The sequence below is a fragment of the Nicotiana tabacum genome, chromosome 17, assembly GCF_000715075.1.
Source record: "Nicotiana tabacum cultivar K326 chromosome 17, ASM71507v2, whole genome shotgun sequence".
Lineage (NCBI taxonomy): Eukaryota > Viridiplantae > Streptophyta > Magnoliopsida > Solanales > Solanaceae > Nicotiana > Nicotiana tabacum.
The window spans coordinates 44,073,494-44,093,990 of record NC_134096.1 but is presented as its reverse complement, the minus strand read 5'-3'; the positions used below and the strand labels follow the sequence as shown (position 1 = coordinate 44,093,990).

The 20,497-nt window shown below is 35.4% G+C and overlaps 2 protein-coding genes across 3 annotated transcripts; both read left to right on the top strand.

The window, feature by feature from the left end:
- The first annotated feature begins 1,143 nt into the window (after positions 1 to 1,143).
- On the top strand, positions 1,144 to 5,516 carry LOC107783684 (expansin-A13). Its single transcript, XM_016604699.2, has 2 exons — positions 1,144 to 1,868; positions 4,891 to 5,516. Exons 1-2 carry the CDS (start codon positions 1,399 to 1,401, stop codon positions 5,198 to 5,200), a joined length of 780 nt encoding a protein of 259 aa, XP_016460185.2. The 5' UTR covers positions 1,144 to 1,398; the 3' UTR covers positions 5,201 to 5,516.
- A 3,248-nt stretch (positions 5,517 to 8,764) lies between these two features.
- On the top strand, positions 8,765 to 17,925 carry LOC107810645 (autophagy protein 5). Of its 2 annotated transcripts, NM_001325860.1 has the most exon segments (8): positions 8,899 to 9,021; positions 10,259 to 10,383; positions 11,036 to 11,102; positions 13,258 to 13,347; positions 13,821 to 13,908; positions 14,097 to 14,240; positions 16,644 to 16,772; positions 17,424 to 17,773. In NM_001325860.1, coding segments are annotated over 8 exon segments (1,116 nt in total).
- The last annotated feature ends 2,572 nt before the right edge of the window (positions 17,926 to 20,497 follow it).

Sequence of the window (20,497 nt, the reverse complement as noted above, 5' to 3'; positions counted from 1 at the left end):
ACATGTAAATTTTAACTTATATATATTTTATCGATGATAATGAAAAAATAGTAGAATAATAGTTAAGAAGTTAAATCGTCTAATAACTATGGACTATTGAAAAATATGATTATATAAAAAAGAAGTGATGTTAAACACTAGTAATGTCATAAAAGAAAAAAAGTAGCATGGACTATCTCATATTTTAGTTCAAATGTAAAGGTTATAGTGTTTAAAAGCTATGTTGACCAACTTTTAAATTACCAATTACCATTTATATGTTGGGTCATGCTCATGTTTTCTAGCCAAAGGCCCAATAATCTAATCCTATTTTCTTTTATATAGGTTAGTTGTACTTGTAATGGTTTATAAAAATCCAATATGTTCACTTAAATACATCGCCGTGATTTTGTTTCTAAGAATATAAGCGTGAAGCATTTCGTGATGCCAGCAGTCTGATAAGCACTGCCTGCCCAAAAACAATAAGTTAACAAAGAGATTATCGGGTTTGCCTTTCATGAGAAAGGACGAGAGAATTAAACCCCGTTTGGTTCAAAAATATTTGGCAAAACATGTTTGTTTATAGAATTTATCCATGTTTTGGCAGATTTTGTAAACAAAATTTTCAAATCCCAAAACTAGCTCTAGACATGTTTTTAGCCCAAAATATCAATGTTTCATTTTTTAACAATTTTAAAAATTATCTCAAATTTTTGTATGTTATAAAAACAATCCTATCATTTATTATGACTCAACTAACCACCAACTAATTACTATCATTTTCTTTTGGACTTATGAATCTTGTAATATTATTGCAATTTAGTGGCTAGTAATTGTGTTATTAATAGTTGATATTAAAATATCAGATAGTTATGATTTTAGGTAATGTGTTATATAGTTCATTATAAAAATGATGATTTTGTGTCAAACTTATTTATGTTCGGTATTATGGTAACGAAGGAGGAATGAGGATGTGGAAAAGAAGAGACGTCTTAGACTCGAGCGGAGAAAGAGGGCTAGGCCCCGGATGAACATATAGATTATCGGATTTGCTTTTCATGAGGAAGGACGAGAGAATTAGAAGGAGTCTAAAACATCGGGCTTTTGGGTACACCGGAATTGAGATGGCTAAATAAAACATAGAAAAGCTTAAAATTCTAGCATAGTCCAAGACGCCAAGCTGAGAATTGAAAAACGCCTAACTTTCAAAAGTTCAAAAAAGGAGCCAATGACCCCACTGTGTTTCATTCTACTCCAAAACTCCACTAATAATGCTACTCCTATTAACTTCAACAAAAATAATCTAGCTTTACCATGTTCACATTATTGATTATTTCCAGAATCCCAATTATATTAAAATCATCCACCTCCATTTTAGCAATTTGAGCAAATACTCGTTCAATTCTCACTCTCTCAGATATGCTAGTGCTACTATTCCTAGTAGCATTCACACTCTGTTCAACGAGGTCGTTCGCCCATTCCCACTATAACTGGTCTCCATCTTCCACCACCACAGAGTGGCGACCAGCACGGGCCACCTACTACGCCGCCGCGGACCCACGTGATGTTGTGGGTGGCGCGTGCGGATACGGGGATTTGGAGAGAAACGGTTACGGCAAATCCACAGCTGGTCTTAGCACTGTGTTGTTTGACAGGGGTCAGATCTGCGGCGCGTGCTTTCAAGTCAGGTGCGTGGAGGACCTGCGGTGGTGCATTCCCGGTACATCAATTATTGTGACGGCGACGAATTTTTGTGCTCCCAATTATGGGTTTGAACCAGATGGTGGGGGTCATTGTAACCCTCCTAATGCACATTTTGTGTTGCCCATTGAAGCCTTTGAGAAAATTGCTATTTGGAAAGCTTCCAATATGCCCATTCAATATCGCAGGTACATGCACCTAGAGTAATTCGCCTTCATTCATTTTTTCTTCATAGTTCGAGCAAGTTTGCATGCACCCGTGGACTATTATTTGCCGGTGACTAAGGTTGGAAAAATTGAATAAGAAGAAAGGAACGAAAAATAAAAATAAAAAGAAAGAAAATGTAGCAAAATAAGAATAAAAAGAAGAAAAAAAAGAAAAAGAAAAAGAAGAAACAACTTAAAAATTAAGAAATATACACATGGTGGCGAGCATATACAACGTCTGCCAAGGATTATGTTGTCAAGTTTAGAGTGGTGATTATTTCCCTTCAAAAAAGCCCCGGGGATCATAGGAAAGTTGCAAAGTATAAGTGTGTAACTGATAATTCGAGAGGGGTGTTTTTATACCTTTTCCCCAAGATCTACGGTAAAACTTCGCAAACAATGATTACATCAACGCAGAGATAAATGATTGCGCCGATACCAAATATTAGATATTCTACACAATCCAAAGCATGCCTAGAATGTACAAGTAGCATGAACTATTTCTGCAGTTTTATGTATTTGTGGCCAAAGCTGTACTGCATTTCAATATAGAGGTATGATCAATTTGCTGAAGGATATGCATTATATGTCTCTGTGAGTTAGTTTGAATATCCATTTATATTTATATACCACTGCCTGTGGAAAAAATCTATCAGTAAAATCTTCCTAGTTCCTTGTAAGAAAGAACTTAAAGCTCAGACGCAGTGACGGGCATTAGCAAAAAATACAGCAGCATAGGTTTTCACCAGCACAGAAAAGCTACATTTTAGCATTTTGCTATTGTCTTACCTTCGCAGTTGTTCTGTGAGCAAATTATACAAAGATAAAATATTCATGCATGGTCATGACTTCAAGGGCTGGATTTGAGCGACTATACTCTTGAAGAGATTGGGGAAGGTTTGGATGAAATTTGTAGTCAAATAATTGCCAGGGAGCAGAAGCAATTTGAGAATCCGTTGCGGATGATCTTTATGGCATGTCAGGATAATCCAACGGACCCTTTAAGAGGTAGAAACCAAATTAGATATCGGAAAAGTGGAATGTTGGGTGGGAATTGGGAAGAGTAAACTGTTTATAGATTACCTGCATATCATAATTAGCTAGTACTACGTTGACAAGGATAGTTAACTAGTTGAATCAGCCGTTTCCTTTCTACAAGAAACAGCTTTATTGCACTGTTGTATCTGTGTGTTTTGGAGGAAAGCTTGAGGCCTGAGGGTTTCAATCAGCAGATTACTCTATGATGTCTAGTGACTTGGCCCATAATACGAACACTTCCTTCTGCACCTTTATAAATGGACTTACTTTTATAAAGTGTAGCTTCTAACGTCAGAGTACATATGGTCATGGATTGTGATAACGCAGATTTGGAGAAATCTATATTACATGTATGCAGATACAGGAATCCGATATGAGTCCAAATTTAGAAGTCAGATTCTTCATCACCTAAATCTTTGGATTTGGGCATATGGATAAGAGTACGGGTATGAATGAGATACAACTAACAAATATATGCTACACATCTCACACACACAAAAAAAATTAAATTAAGAAGTCATTGAATCGGAACAGAAAGTTAGTAACTTGATCTATGTAACTTTACTCTTGTAGTCAATGCATCCGTGTTAATTGGCCTAATCTGGTGCGTTTCCCACACGCACCCCCAAGTCATGTAGGATAGGCTTGGTTTCATCGGGTATTATGAAGAACTTCCATAATGTCTGGAGCATTCTCGTGTTGAAAGAGTAATATCACATCGAAATGTCAATTTGATTCCGCCCCTAATGAGGTGGAAATTTGTAACCTCTCAGGATATCTGGAAAGCTGTATGCTACACATTCACACATCTCACACTCACACATAAAAGGTCTTCAGGAATGTTTGATCAGGAAAGCTAACTTGATAGGTTTAGGTTCATAAGTGACTGAGTATTAACATTTTATAGAATTTCAGCACTGCATATGCCATCTGCATTATATGTTTGTGGTAAGAATTTTATGATGAGAATTCTTGCATTTGCATTCTTTAGCAACTAACATTATCTAGTACATTTCTACAACCTTATAGCCTAAAAGGGAAAAGAAAAAAAGGGAAACCCCCATGCATAAGAGGACTCATTCATGTTAAAAAGTATTACTGTGGTAAAACTCGTGACCTGTCTAATCATCAATACAAGTTGGTATACACTTCGAGCTCCAAAAGTAGAAAAATAAATAATAAAATATTTAAAACTGGATTAGGGGGTTCCCCACATGTTAAGAGGCACTGGTTTCTAACTCTCCATATAGTCCACATTAGGGCATTTAAATGGACTGCAAATGCCTTATCCTCAACAACTCTTACCTCTATCTTCTAGCTCCACAACAGGTCATTTGCAGTCTTAGTATTACGCAGCTCATAAAAAATTGAGCAGCACAGAGAGCAGCTATGTCGCTATCTTACGGTGCACCAGCTGACAATCGACCTGCTAACCTGCCTTCTCGCATATAAGGTACCAGCTGGTGTGAATCTTCTTTTTTGTTCAAGTTGTCAGCTGCTAAATAAAATACCAGCGCCCACAGATAATCAACCTGTTCACCTGCCACTTCGCATATTAAGTACCAAGTGGTAAGAATCTTCCTTCTCTTCAAGTTGTCTGCTGCTAGAATAAAACACCAGGACCCCCAAATTTCTCAATATTTTCTGGATGTCATAGGAAGCCACCAACATTAGCAATTCTTCTGTTCTCCTTCTAATTACACCGTATAGAAAGATCTAACACTGAATTTACCACTTGTATGAGCTATCCACCTTCAAGTGTCTCTTCTCTTGGTGTTCATCCACTTCTAGTCTCGTGACAGTTCTTCCTTAGATTTAGATCCCAACAAGACGCCATATATGTGCCAGTTTTTTGAATATTTTCCTTATTTTTGGGAAGTGCAATTTTGTGGTAGTACTTTAGTTCTTTCTGTTTTGAACTGTCAGTTTATGGATATATGACTGTTTTCTTCATAATTTCCAACAGAATAAAGTGCAGAAAGGAAGGAGGAGTTCGGTTCACTCTCGATGGTGCTGGAATATTCTTGTCAGTTCTAGTCAGTAATGTTGCAGGCGCAGGTGATATAGTGGCAGCAAAAATTAAGGGTTCCAGAACAGGATGGCTTTCTATGGGTAGGAATTGGGGCCAAAACTGGCACATCAATGCTGATCTGAAGAATCAGCCACTTTCTTTTGAGATTACTAGTAGTGATGGAGTCACATTGACATCTTACAATGTTGCTCCCAAGAACTGGAATTTTGGTCAGACCTTTCAAGGCAAGCAGTTTAAATCATAGAAGTCTACTAGAATTGTATCTGTTGCTGAGCTTAGGATTGGCTGAAATTGGGTGGCAATGTTAGGGCACTTTTGTGCTTGTTCATGTTGGGCAAGCGATTGCCATATTTATATTAAGAGTGCAAAGCTGTGCAGTGGCGGATGTGGTGTAATAGATATGGGTTCATCCGAACCCAATAGCTTTAGCTCTGACCTTGTACATGTATTAAAAGATTCACTATATTAGTACATATAATAGATTTCGAACCCAGTAACTCAAACGGACTATTATAGAGTTCGAACTCGAGCTCATAAATTTCAAATCCTAGATTTGCCTCTCAAGTTGTGTGATTACCGTTGTATGTTATTATCTAAAATGTCATTAGAGAAGGTAGTTGCGACTTGAAGGAAATAGAACTCAACATTATCTTACTGACCTTATCTTGTGATGGATGTCCTAATATGTTATGTCGATCAAAAGATTTGAATTTTGAGACCACACTGGATGAAATGCAAGAAAGTGGATAAGTATAAAAATTATATTACCTGGATCCCAGCTTCCCGTGTTCGTACATCTCGGCATTTCAAGCCAAGATCATCCATTCGAGCTAATTAAGCCAATTCTAGGAGATTACCTTTCTCAACTCCAGAAGTCACCAGAGGCATAGGGATATGACGTTGAACCCTGTAAACAAGATGGCACCATTGAAAGAATCCTTGCAACAATGTCTACAAGCTGCTCTGTGCCACGAATAACAAGGGTTGGATAAATTTTAAGTCCATCTGCCCTCAATGATGGACTTTCAAAGAATTCCTTAGAACTCTCTCAACACCAACATTTGGAAGGTCAGGCGTCATATGAGCAACGACCTACAAAATTTAAGAAATGTATGAATGACAGCTTTACCAGTAGACAGAAGCGGACCCTGGAATTTAATGCGACAAGGACATAATATTCTGTTCAATCAGTGCCCTCTAATGGCTTTTAGCTTTAAGGGTATCAAGTGATTTATATTAACCAATTTCAAGGTATATACATACACATATACAAGATTTCTGCCCAAATTTACGGGGTCCGGTGACCGGCCCTCAACATAAGACATAGGTCCGCCTCTGCACTTGAAAATATACCTTTAGTCCAAAATTGAGCTCAGTTACCATTGTAAAAGACACAAAAATTCTGGCAAGAATATATATTATATTTTATACAAAACTTTATACAAGTTCACTCTCTGACTTTTTGATCCCATCATTGCTGTGTTCGGAAACCGTGTTCACGGAATCACTATCTTTGCTATTTCATCTACATTCCAAGGCTAAATACTGCGTATTTCTTCGATTATTATATTATTTCAGGATCAAATTAGTTCACTTATCTAGAAACCACGTATAAATTTAACTGTACCGTTTTACGAGTAAACAATAGTGTAAAAGTTTATTTAACTATCATGTCATTTAAAAAATAATTATATACTATTATCACGAATAAGTAGGATTAGGAATTAAAAAAATAAGAAAAATAAGTTAGCTTTTTCATTACTATGTCTCTATATGGATATAAGTTAGTACTCCATCCGTTTTAAATTAGATGAGATACTTTCCTTTTTAGTCCGTTCCAAAATAAATGACACATTTCTAAATTTGGAAATAATTCAACTTTAAACTCTTTATTTTACCTATTTTACCCTTAATGAAAAACTTTTATAACCATAAAAATATCATGGCCCCACAAATGCTCTTACACCTTAAGCTTTTAAGACCACAAGTTTTAAAAGTTTCTTTTTTTATCTTAAACTTCGTGCCGAGTCAAACTATCTCATCTAAATTGAAACGGATAGAGTAAATCATAATTAATTTATTAGATATCTTTCCGTTGTAGAAATAGCATCAAGTAGCCGCTTTTAGATATGTTATTTAAATATAATCAATTTTTATAATATATTTAAAATTTAGCCATATAGTACAGATTTTAAACTGCTTCTTAATTCAGATCACAAGTGTAAAGTTCAAGAATAATGGTTCAAAACTTCTTGGATGGAAGTTTTTAAACTTTCACTTGAAGTTTTGAATTACTAGAGCTGAGAGACTAAATTCCGCAGGAAGGTGGCACTAAAACTTCAAACCTCATGTTTGAAGTTGATTTTGATAGTTCAATTGAAACTTTTTGAGATAGCTAAATTATAAATACTTTGTAAGTTTTGATTGTATTTTAAATAGCGTCCTAAAATCTACAAACGGCAAAGGGTCAAATATACACTTCTACTTTCGAAAATGGTTTAAGAATACCCCTCGTTATACTATTGAGTTATCTATACTCCTACAGTCATACTTTGAGTTCAAATATAACCCCATTTAAACGGAGGGACATGTGTCATCATCCTGTTGGTCAATTCTAAATATCTCCTAATTAATTAAAAAGACCCATTACACTTACCCCAAAAATAATATTTTTTTGGTAAAAACTGAAAAAAACTAAATTAATTTTTACTAAAAACTGAAAAAAAAACGAAAATAGATTTTTTTTTCCAGTTTTTACAAAAAAACTGCTTTAAAAAAGCTGAAAAAATATTTTCTAAAACAATATTTTTATAAAAATTGGAAAACAAAACTGAAAAATAATTTTCTAAAGCAATTAAAAATTGGAAAAAACTGAAATATTTTTAACTAAAAACTGAAAAAAAAGAAAATATTTGTTTTTTCAGTTTTTACAAAAACATTACTTTAGAAAATTGCTTTTTAGTTTTTTTTCAGTTTTTCAAAAATATTGTTTTAAAGCAGTTTTTTTTTGTAAAAACTGGAAAAAAAATATTTTCGTTTTTTTTCAGTTTGGTAAAAATTATTTCAGTTTTTCCAGTTTTTACAAAAAATATTGCTTTAGAAAATTGATTTTTAGCTTTTTTGTTTCTAGTTTTTACAAAACTATTATTTTAGAAAATATTTTTCAGTTTTTTCTAAAGCAGTTTTTTTTTTGTAAAAACTAAATTTTTTTTTTTTTCGTTTTTTTCAGTTTTTAGTAAAATTTTGTTCAGTTTTTTCCACTTTTTATAAAAAAAAAATTGCTTTAAAAAATTATTTTTCGGGGGTGCGTAATGAGTCTTTTTAATTAATTAGGAGATATTTAGAATTGACCAACAAGATGATGACACGTGTCCTCCGTCTAAATGAGGGGTATATTTGAACCCAAAGTATGACTGCAGGGGTTTAAATAATCCAGTAGTATAACGAGAGGTATTTTTAGACAATTTTCGAAAGTAGCCGTATATTTGGCTCTTTGCCAATCTACAAAATATGATACATTTTGGGGCGATTTTTATTTTTTAACCCCATTTATTCCATGAACAGAACTCCTAAGATAAAAAGTTAAAAGTTTTGCACATGAAACAAACGAGAAGCAATACTTGTTAAACTTAAATTTCTGCACACGGGCAAGCGGGAACAAGGGCTATTTGTGTACATCATCACTTAAAACGGCTATTTGTGCACTTTGCCCAAGTTGCCATCTGGTTCAGCCTGCACCTGAATGGGCCTCAATTCAATATGCGTGTAACTTCAAGTTTTACACACAAAATTATAAAATTAGTGGCACCACACCAATTCCAATTATTAAATCTCCGCTTCACCATGACTTCACGGCATCGGTGATCGATTGCTGCGATTTGAATAAAAAAGAAAGAAGAAAGCGAAAATTCTTCGACTCTTTGTAGAGAAGAGAAGAGAATAATGGGAAGTAAAGGAGCAGGAGGAACTGAAGCACAGAAATACGTATGGGAAGGAGCAATTCCACTACAGATTCACCTTCACGAATCCGAAGTCACTACTCTCCCTTCTCCTCCCCCTGCTCTGGTACTCTCCTTTTCCATTTTTGCCCTATTTTATTACTACACGAAATTTTCTTGTGCCTGAGTTTGGTTTTTAATGAATCGAATTTTTGAATCTGTAATTGGAATTAATAGTGTAAGTTTCTGAATGTGCCAATGCTAAGAAAATTTACTAAAGTTTTAAGCTGAATTGACAAGTGAGTGGAGAGAGTGAGAGTTTGTCTGAATTGATCGCCGAAGATTGGTTTAGAGGTAAAAAGTGCGTCCAGCTCAGGCTGGATCATGCGTTACGCTGGTGTAAGTAGGGAACCACCGTTGAACCATTGGAAGGGGGAAAGAAAGTTTAAAGCTGAATTTACGAAATGATGGTTTGGTGATAACACGCCACCACCTCCAACCTATGTATCAAGGGTTGAAGACATGCCGGGAATCACTGTTGATTGGTTGGGAAGAAGAAAGAAAGTTTTAAGCTGAATTCACTAGTGAATTGTGGCACTGCAGAGTAATGTTGAGGGCTGATAATTTTTGTCTAATGTGAAGGGGAGCCTTAGCACAATGGTAAAAGTTTTCGCCTTGTGGGTCACGGGTTCAAACTGCGGAAACATGTAAGAGAAATGCAAGGTAAAGCTGCGTACATAAACTCAATGTGGTCCGACCCTTCCCCGGACTCAGCATATAGCGGGAGCTTAGTGCACCGGGCTGCCCTTTTTGAGGTTCTGGGATTTGTGGTTTACATTAGTCTTTGGGGTAATAGCAAAACCCAGTTTTTAGGAAGCAAGTGGATTTTCTTTCTTTGCTACTCGTGATGTACATGTGTAATATGGTTATAGGAGAGGCTTTAAGAACGTTAATACGAAAAATTTAACCGTTTCGAATGATTGCTTAAAGAGTCAATGTGATTCTGCGTTAAAATAGAAATATTTTCTCCTAAAGATCCCAAACAAAAATATAGCTGCTTTTTGAGAATTGAGCACAGCTTGGTTTGGATAGTATTTGCTCTCTTACTTCCAGTTGACAGTACTCTCAATCTGTTTTTTCATGAGTCGAATCTTATCATCCATGTCAAACCTAATCCTGGACAAGTGACTGTGAAATCAGTGATCCTCTGCAGCTACTTAAAATACTGCTGCCTCGTGGCTATTACAGACACATAAATGAAAGCATATTACCCCAATGCAGAAGCTTGAATGTGTGTGCTTGTGTGTATTTATATTTAATCTACACTAGCTAATTTATGTATTTGATGGTGTTTTATATTGCAGATTTTAGCTCCTCGAATAGGTTACTTGCCTCTTTTAGGAACAAAAATAAAACCTTTCTTCAGTAATTCACTTCCTCCTGGTGTAGATACCGTATGGTTTGAGTACAAAGGCTTGCCTCTCAAATGGTACGCAATACCCTCATGCCAATCAGTATATTTTAGCATAATTTTGGTGTAGAACTGCTGTGTTGTTCAAGTATATTCTTGTGCTCGAGACAAATTGTGGTACATAGATGACATTAATGACTTTATTCTCAACGGATGTGGATTTCCTTGTTCTATATTAAACATGTATCTGATGTTTTTTTCATTCAAGTAGCATATGCTCCAGAAATATACTATAGTCTTTGTTTCAGTTCATCTTGTTCTTGTCTTACAGCTTTCTTGGTTCCATATCTCACCATCCATTATTTAGTTCTTGTCTTTTCTTGGTCCCGTATCATACCAGTCAGCTATCTCATTTGTTTTCACCATATGAATCAATCATGTATCACTTTCTCTTTTTTCTGTTGATATCTGTTGATGGTAGCCTTAGGACATTATCTGCATCTCGGATGGTATAGCAGTTGATGATCTTGAATTGACTTATTCATTCTGGAAGGTTTTCTTGAATAAATTTGAAGAATCTAGAGAGAGTGATATCAAGTTGGGAAACTTTTTTGTCAGCTTTTCTCATTTTCCTCATTTAAGTGTATTTATGTGTGTTTGACTGCCCTTAAATTAATTTTGTTATGCGATTAACAATTTGATCTTATGGATATTTGCATTCTTGATGCAGGTATATACCAACTGGGGTACTCTTTGATCTTCTTTGTGCAGAACCTGAACGTCCTTGGAATCTGACGGTATGTCGATGTATTTTGCTTTAAGCTATGAGGAACTATCAGCTGAAAGTAACACCATCTTTGCTGGACTTTCCAGGGGAAGGGTAGTGAAAATTGGTAACTTAACTTGATTTTATAAGATTTAGGAAGTAAATAATGAGTGGAAGAGGAGGGATGCAACCCTTGACATTATCTTTTTCAAAGCCTCATCTTCTCCACCCATGACATTATCTTTTTCAAAGCCTCATCTTCTCCACCAAATTGAGGAAGAATTAGAGTGATTGGTACCAATATATGAAGTCTATTTTAGTGTCTTAATGAACTAAATTTGCAAGCTACTACATTTTCTTTTACTTCCTTTTTTACTTTCGAGAAAACGGAGGTTGAAGCTATTTGCTCATCGGTTGAAGAAAGATAAACCCTTTTTGTCTCTTACAAAGCTAAGATTGCAAACCGTCACCTTTCTCCTCTCACATGGTTTTGTGCCAAAAATACTCTAATGTTTAGATAGTTCTAAGCATGGCAAGGATGGGAATATGTATAACTACTGAATAAGAGATTGCTGGGCATGAATATTCTCTCCACCATATTATATTCTCAAAGATTTCAGATCCATTTAGATCAATGACTCCTTGGATTTAATTGGTAGATCATATAAGCCCAGTAGCTCAATACAATTTGTGCGTATTATGACACTTAGATTGGTTTGAATAATAGGAGGAAAGGAAGGAGTAAGGTAAACATATAGTTCACTTTAAGTTATAGTAAACTAAATTACTTTATATACCTTTCCCTCTATACCAGTTGACCCTAAGTTTCCCTTATAGTACATTCATTTGATTATTAATTTGTTTGTTCAATTCATTAATGTGTGGTCTGTGGATTAAGGTTGTGTAGTTGTACAGGTTGCATACACTGGAAAGTGATGTGCAACTGGTCTCAGTTTTCCTTGTCATGCTTGTTGATGACATGAATCTAAAACATAAAAGTCTAAATCAAATTCAAGATGATAAATTAGGCAATATATTTCTATAGTTTGGTCATGTCCTACGTAAACCTCCAAATTATCTGGTCCATTAGTGTCATATTGGGTGGTTGAAGATGTTAATGGGGCAATCTAGATTAAAATCGTGTAGAGATTTGTTTCAAAATCTAAAGTTGCTTGAAATCAATGCGGATTTAGTTAATAATATTCATAATAAAAGCAAAGGATTCATATAGATGATACCAAATAGTGGGAATTAAGACTTAGCTGTTGTTACACATTCATTAGGTCTGATATTTGTCAGGAGTCGTTTAGTCTGGGACTCTGGTTAGAAATTTGTGTGTCAATATAGGGAAAGCGTGAGACCGAGAATTCCTCTAACGTTAGAGAACCCTAATGTGCCTTAATAGACAAATTATTTGATAGTATTGGAGCAAAATGGGCCGGGTTTTACAGAATGAATGTAAGTAGGTCATATAGCCAAGCCAAGTAGTTCGAAATTGAGGTGCAGTTGTTTGATTGATTGAGTTACTCTTTAGTACTTAATAATTTACTAGCATCAATTTAGCTAAGATAATTTTTTGTTACCATTATAAAAAAAATAAAATTAGATAAGATAATTTCTAGTAAGCATTCTAAAAAATAGGTTCTGTTTATCTTATGGTTTTAGTATATTTTGACCTGTCTAATTCAAAAATTGACATTAAAGTGGAAACCAACATATTCAACATTCTTGAAAGGTAACAACATCAAATTACAATGAATTAGATATGTGAAAGCAATATCTAGACTGTGGAACTTACATCTAGTTTTCTGTTTCATAATTAATCATTGGATTTCATTTCAACAAGTATTAGCTTTAGGTGTTACAAATATACATATGGAACATGGAATGAAGTAGGATCCATGATATTTCATTAAATTTATCTATGAAAGAAATATCATTTGAACGATTACTTTAATGCAAGAAATGATATTTATAATTGGTTCTGTGAGTGTATCAAAGCATAAGGTGGCCAAAATATCATCGGTATTGTTTTGAGTTTTGACTATAGAGGTCGAACTACCTTGCTTACTTGGAACTTAAATTTTTATATTGTTTTATCATGCATTGCTTAATAAAACAAGTTACTATATTATCATCAATGCATCTCACTTTAATGGAGACACCTTCATGCACTCTCTCTGCAGGTACATTTTAGAGGATATCCTGGAAATATTTTAACACCTTGTGAAGGCGAAGATAGTGCAAAGTGGAGTTTTATCAATTCATTAAAAGAGGTTAGGTATAGTTTCTTTTGTTTGCTTCTGCACTGTTAACTTCCTTTCTTGTATGTTACAAGTGACAATGTGGCTTGTAAAAGTATGATCCTGCCTCATTCTTTGGTGTCATACTGGTGCTGCGCCATTTTGGTGTTAGACGTATCTAATTGCTAGTGAGTCTATGAAGTTAGCTTAATTTACATACAGTTAATTGTATATTTTTTATCATGTTTAAGCCTTTAAGGAAGCTAAATTACGTATGAAGTTAACAATAAGTTCATTCCAAATGCATCTTCTGGTTTATAATATGCAAATTCTCCGGGAACAGCTGACTATGTTGGTGGTCAGAGATGTGAGTCCGAGCCGGGGGGGGGGGGGGCATGGTAGGGGTTGACAGGGGATTGGTGGTGGGGTTTGGCTTTAGAAATGAGGTCTCGCTATATTGGACTTGTTGTTTACTTTCTGATATATTTCTATTGGCTGATCTGCAGGCAGCATACGTAATCAATGGGAACTGCAAGAATGTAATGAATATGTCCCAACCTGATCAATTAGAACTCTGGCGCTCCATTATGGATGGTATGCATCTTAATTGCAGGGTTTATAATACGGGCTTCTTCGTTCATTTCTCACGTGGTTATTGTCATTTTCACCAGTGCCATACACATACAGTGCTAGGGGGCTGTTTCATGAAGGGTTTCATCTTTCTAGGCAATCTTATTGTATCTATGTTTAGATCACTCACTGTACTGTGTTCGATCTATCAGGTAATTTAGAAGCTTATCTCCGAATCTCGTCTAAGCTTAAACTTGGCCTAGTGGTGGATGATTTTTCAATACAACTTAGCTCTTCCTCTCCTAAATCACCGGAAAGCACTCAAAATGCAGATGGAACAGGACCAGCTAAAACAGGTGAGTTACACGTGTATGTAGCCAGTCTAGCCTACAGAATATGTTAACACTGTGGAAGTTCAGTTGGCACACACACAAAATCTCTCTCGCTCCCCTTCCTTTTAATAAGTTAGTCAAAAACTTCTGTTCTAATTTCTTTTGATTGGATGTAATTGGAGGTAGCTAAGTTGAACTGCTGAGTAATAAATGTTGCTCCATAGCTTGGCAATGATGAAGTTCTAATTTGAGGGCTCTAGCTAGTGGGAGAGATTAACTTAGCACCAGGACATGTTAGAGGAGCTTGCCCTAGTGCATAGTGGAGGGAAGTCGCTTTATTCGTGTTTCAAAATTTCATTTTCCCTTCATGATAAGAGTTCAGCTGTTTAAATCGCTTCACATGTCAAGGCACTTTCAAATCTTAGTTACCTACTTATCAAAAAATCTTAGTTCATGACTTGGTCTTTTAGTCCAAGATAAAACAATGTAATTGTTAGTTTAATACCAACTGTTGTGGCTTGTAATTTAATCATCCTTTTCCATAATTTTCTTATCAATTAGGTGAACTGTGCCAGAGAAATTATTTGTTTCAATTTCTGGTTAAAGTGGTGAAATGTGATTATTTGTCCATGACATGTTTTCTTTGTGCGGCACTGGTGAGCTCGCTGAAGCAACTTGCGTGTGCTGTTGTGGGTAGGAGATTGAGCCCTTTATAGGCTTAATTAACTTGTTTTTTATGAGGAAGTTTCATTAGGAGGCATCAAGACACTAATTCTTGCTCTGCTTTTTTATTGGAGTGGGCTTCAGTAGTTTATTGGTAAAGATGGAAGGACTGGTCAACAGCCAGGAATGGAAGTTTACCCTAGGATTTCCTTCTCAAACACTGAGGAAATCGGTTGTCAAGTCTTCTTTGGGAAGCTATCTTATAGACCAAAACCCACCATTGTCCTTTTAACTATAATTTAAGAGCAAGAAGGAAAATGATTCTCTACCTATAACAAAAGAAAAGGAAAAAAGAACAAGGAAGATCTACCTAATTTTGTCTCATAAAGGGAATGTGGTTGAATAAACCTTTGTTTGGGAATCTTCCATTTTGCAGAAATTGTTCACTAGATGTTGCCTTTCCTGATCAACTTTTGGTTTTTATTCTTATTTTTAAGAATTCTAGTATTCATCACATTGGGGGTCAAGTAAGATCAGACTGACGAGGTTCAATGAACATCTTTTTTGATTAAGACTTTTGTTAATGGGCATCCAGAGGATACAATATACAAGTTACAAAGTGAACATAATATGCATGAAGAAAGTGGTCCTGAAATGGGAATGAACTATGATGGTTCTTCATTCTCTTTTCTGTGATACGTGATACACATTATAATGAAAGTGGAAAAAACTTGGCCCTGAAGGGTAATAAGCAGGTTTTGAATAAGTATGGACCTTTATTTTATGTGCACGTCAATAGGTTTCGCATGGGTGTATGGTACTCCTTATGGATTGTTCATATACCCGAAGTCCATTTGACACTGATGAGTTAAAACCTGCAAGTCATCTGAATTAGGATACTATGTTTAGATGATAGATATACACATCTTGAGTAAAATCGTGGCCAAACTGATCAGATGTGGATGGAGCTAATTGATTTCTCTCTCCTGCTTTCCTTTACAACAGGTAACGGACTGGTAATATCTTTTAAAGTCTATCACATTTACCCCATGACCTGTCAAATGAATGGATTCTGAATTTATTCTAGAAGTAGAATACATTGAAACGTGTAGTAATTCCTGTGTTGGTTTTTTAAAAGATGGGGCAACAAAAAGATTAAAAGTATTGATTGAAAAAGTCTCAATAATTTTGTTAAGCATAACAAGGCTTTAAATAGCCAATTTAAAAACAGAATCTGCAGAAAATCAGGAGAATAAATATTCAAATTCAAAAACTTAAACTATCTCAACTAACTTATCCTATTAAATTTAAATTTAAACAAAGACTCCTCCTTCGACTAAACTACTTATTATTCTGGTAAATCAAATATCAGCAGTAACAAATGCAAAATCCAACACTCTGCTTTTAGACAAAGAAAAATTCATATAATTGTGTTTTAGCAGGTGATACTTTTTGCAAAGCTTTCAAAATGTGATTACTGTTCTGTGTTCTGGAAACACAATTTGCTTCCCTCAATCTTGACATGCCTACCATGTGTACAAGATGTTATGTTCAATGCTCTTCATTTTGACATCCCCACACTATGCATCAGTATGTCAGTAATAATCTCCTTTTCTGTTGGGTGTGGGGGGTGGGGGGAGGGAGTTCTAATTCATGCATTCTTGCTGCTTTTCTTTTTGGGAGATGAACTAACAGATATGCTCCTTCTTAAACTTTTAAACTTGTTACTTCCATACAAATTATCTTCTGTTTTGTTGTATTCAGGTAGAATACCGGTTCGACTGTATGTTAGGACTATCAATGAGGATTTTGATGACTTGCAAGATGCACCTGCGGTTGAAAGTTGGGACAAAATCTCCTACATAAACAGACCTGTTGAGATTCATGGAGATGGTAAGAAATTTGGCTATAATTGTTTTTAGTTTCATTTTGTATTTGTGCATGCACACTAACTCAAACGTACGTTAACTTCATGAACATCAAAACCATACTGAGAAGATTGGTAATTAAATTCTGCATTGCAGGGTTAACTTTAGTGTTCCTTTTCCTATGAGGTGAAAGGTTGACAGGTAGGAGGCTAGCAGTTTGCTTAAATATACCATGGATGATGTGATTAATCTACATCTTTTGCTCTCTTCTGGCACAAATTTAATTTTAGGTGGACTTTAGACAAGCTTAGGATGTGGATGGATTGTGAGCAATAAGACTTCACAGAGTTAAAGTGTTTGGTGCTTTTGTGAAGTCCCTTGGATAAAGAACTTGAGACAAAGAATCCGTTGGAATGAAGACTACCAATGTCATTTGGGAAGAACTGTCCCATGGGTTCTTGTGTTAATGTTCAGCAAGCTGTACTAATAAAGTTTGCGTAGATTAAACAGTTGAGATTATGTTGAGTCGAAGGTAGTTATTAATGGCTTTTGCACAATTTGATGGGGCAAACAAGAGCCAAAAGCATAGGGGAGATACCTCTTTCAGCATTTACACACTTAAAATTGTTGTGATTATTAATGTTTTGCTCCCTTTCCTTGATGGGTTTGATTGCAGGAGGCAAATGCTTCACCTTGTGTGATGCAATAACGAAGCTTCTGCGCGAGCTTTTTGGGGAAAAACTTCTGCCAAAAGATGACGTTTCTGGAGAAGAAGTTGAGGTTGGACAGAGATTATCTCTTGAAGAAACAAAAAAGAGCAGCATGGAACAAAGTGGAGAGATGTTGAATGAGCGCATTGTCTCCTGCTCTGTGTCAGATGGTGCTGTGATTAAGCTCATACGCATTCAGGGAATTGAACCAAAAATGGAGATTCCTTTTGCATGGGTGGTAAACAATTTGATGAACCCTGAATACTTTCTTCATATCTGTGTATATGTCAAAATTCAAGAACCCATCACCATATAGCCAATTGTTCATAGGATTAGCAATTCTGGAGATTTGGAAATTCTTTAGTTCTGATAGTGCATATATCTCAGTCACTGTAAATAAGCGCATAGGATATTTTGAATGTGTTTTTACCTCTAGCTTTGTCAATGCTATTGGCAAATTGGTCGAAACATCTACATATCAAACTCATGAAGGTAGCAAAGGTCCGAAGCTTAGGCATATTGACAACGCAAAAAAATAGAAGCAGTTCTTAGCTTTGTTCAAAAAATCTAATGCCATATCAAAAACAGATTCTAAGATATATTTTTTGTGCCGAGTATCTTAGAAGGTGGAGAAACACCGTTGGCGTGTAAAAGTAAGATCTTTTCTCCTATATTTTTAGTTCATAAATGATCTTCACTGGGTTCTTCACATATTTAGCAAAAAACATTCCTTGAACTTGTGACACTGCGATCCAAGCTGTGGTAGTCTTGTGACCACTGAATTGTCCCTTTGGGAACGCTTAATCGCTATTGAAAATTGTTTTTTAAAAGAAGTGTGTTAATTGCTTTTTGTGTTTTCGAGCTAAAGTTGTAGCCACCTTTGAGCAAGGAATCCGTAGTTGAATGATTTACGGTCAATATCAATCAGAACTTACAAGTCATCTTTCTAAAGGTCGAAGAAATTCCCAGGTTTTGATAAATATCATTAGTCTACTTTTGTCCTTTTTAATTACATACACCCTAGTTCTCTACACTGGGAATGTAGCCAGAACGTGCTTCTCAACATCCCATGTATTCCCACTTTGCCGTCAATTTTCTTTTACAAACTTATGCATAACTCTTCTTTTACATGACGAGTTTATTAGTAACTGGTGGAGGATATTGGGCGACATATTTTACGCTAATGGATTTCCCTTCTTCCCTAAATGTTATCCTCACAATCGATTCAATCCTATTGAACTAATGCACTTCCAACTTCTAAAACCAATGCCGAACTATATCAAACCAACTCCGATTGACCTCAAATTTTGCACACAAGTCATAAATGACACATCCGGAACTAAAATTCGAACCCGATATCTACAAAGTCAACTCTCGATCAACCTTCCAAATCTTCAACTTTTCAACCTTCGCCAAAATGCACCAAATCGACCTACGGCCCTCCAAATCCATTTTCGGACATACGCCTAAGTCCAAAATCACCATATGAAGCTATCGGAACCATCAAAATTCTATTTCGGAGTCGTCTACATATAAATCAACATCCGATCAACTCTTTCAACTTAAGCTCCCAACCTTAGGACTAAGTATCCCAATTCACTCTGAAACATCCCCGGAACCAAACCACCCACCCCGGCAAGTCACGTAACCATAAGTGAATATAGAATAAGCAATAAATAGGGGAACGGGGCTACAATACATAAGACGACCAGCTGGATCGTCAAATCCGGATCTAATATGATGTCAAATGTAATTAAAAATTCACATGGGTATATGTTGAAGAACCAAAAGATTCTTCAATATAAGGATTTCTTTTGTGTTGCTTGTTCTCAAAGTAAATTAGTTATTAGAGACTAGTTAAATTGAGGTCAAAATCCCTGTACAATAGATTATACAATCAAAAATTATGTCGATAATATTGGTCTATATTCAAGTTGGTTTAGCATAAATTAAATGTCTCTATTAATAGCTAAGTCATTGCGTATGGGGATAAAACTCAAAATTTTGGGTCAGGAATCAAATGTTTCTCATCTAGAAATATTTGGATGTGCAGTTATGTTTTAATTTCTCCACCATAATACACAAAGATGAATCCCTAAAGAAGGATACTTTTCTGACCCACATAAAGAGATAACAACCGTTCATGAAGGAAGCCGGAATGTGTATGGTTGAGATCAATGACTCAATATATTCAACAACTGTGTGGAAAGATTCAAATAATATTATATGAAGTTAATGATACTTGCATATCTCAACTAAAAAGAGGATGCACCAAAGGAGACATAACAAAGCACATTTTATCAAAGTTCTTTTTTCACGCGTGATCTTCAACGAAATGGTGAGATAAATGTCTAACATTTTTGTTCAAGTGATAATTTGGCAGATCAGGCATTGCCAACATTAATATTTGAGAAGCTGAGATACAAGATTGGAATGTATCGTCTCCGAGATATCAAGTGAAGTTTTTATCGGGGGAGAAAAATACGAGTTGTGCTCTTTTTCCCTTAACCAGGGTTTTGTCTAATTTATTTTTTCTTTTAAGGTATTTAATGAGGCAGCTCTCACCGCATATTAGAAGATATGTGTATTCTTTTCCTTCACTAGGCTTTTTTCTATTGAATTTTTCCTAGTAAGACTTTAACGAGATATTATCTTTAAATGGATATCCAAGGAGGAGTATTATGAATTCATTGAACTTCCTGTGTATCCGGTAACTCCTCTATGTACCTTTTCCAATATACATGAATGTATTTATTACATCCTATTAATATCTTGTAACTTTTAATGTAATTGGGCCATATATATACGGGCGTTTCTAGTTCTACAATGACACAAAAAATACACACTTGAACGAAAGATAGATCTCTACATAATTTTCTGCTCTTGTTTGCTATCCACTTTTAAATTTGTGGTACATTGACATATAAGTAACATATGCAAGCCAATTAACCAATTGAAGCATTTTTTTTCAATTATAAAAATTCTTTGTTATAGTCAAATGGACAACAAACAACAACAACAACCCAGTATAATCCTACTA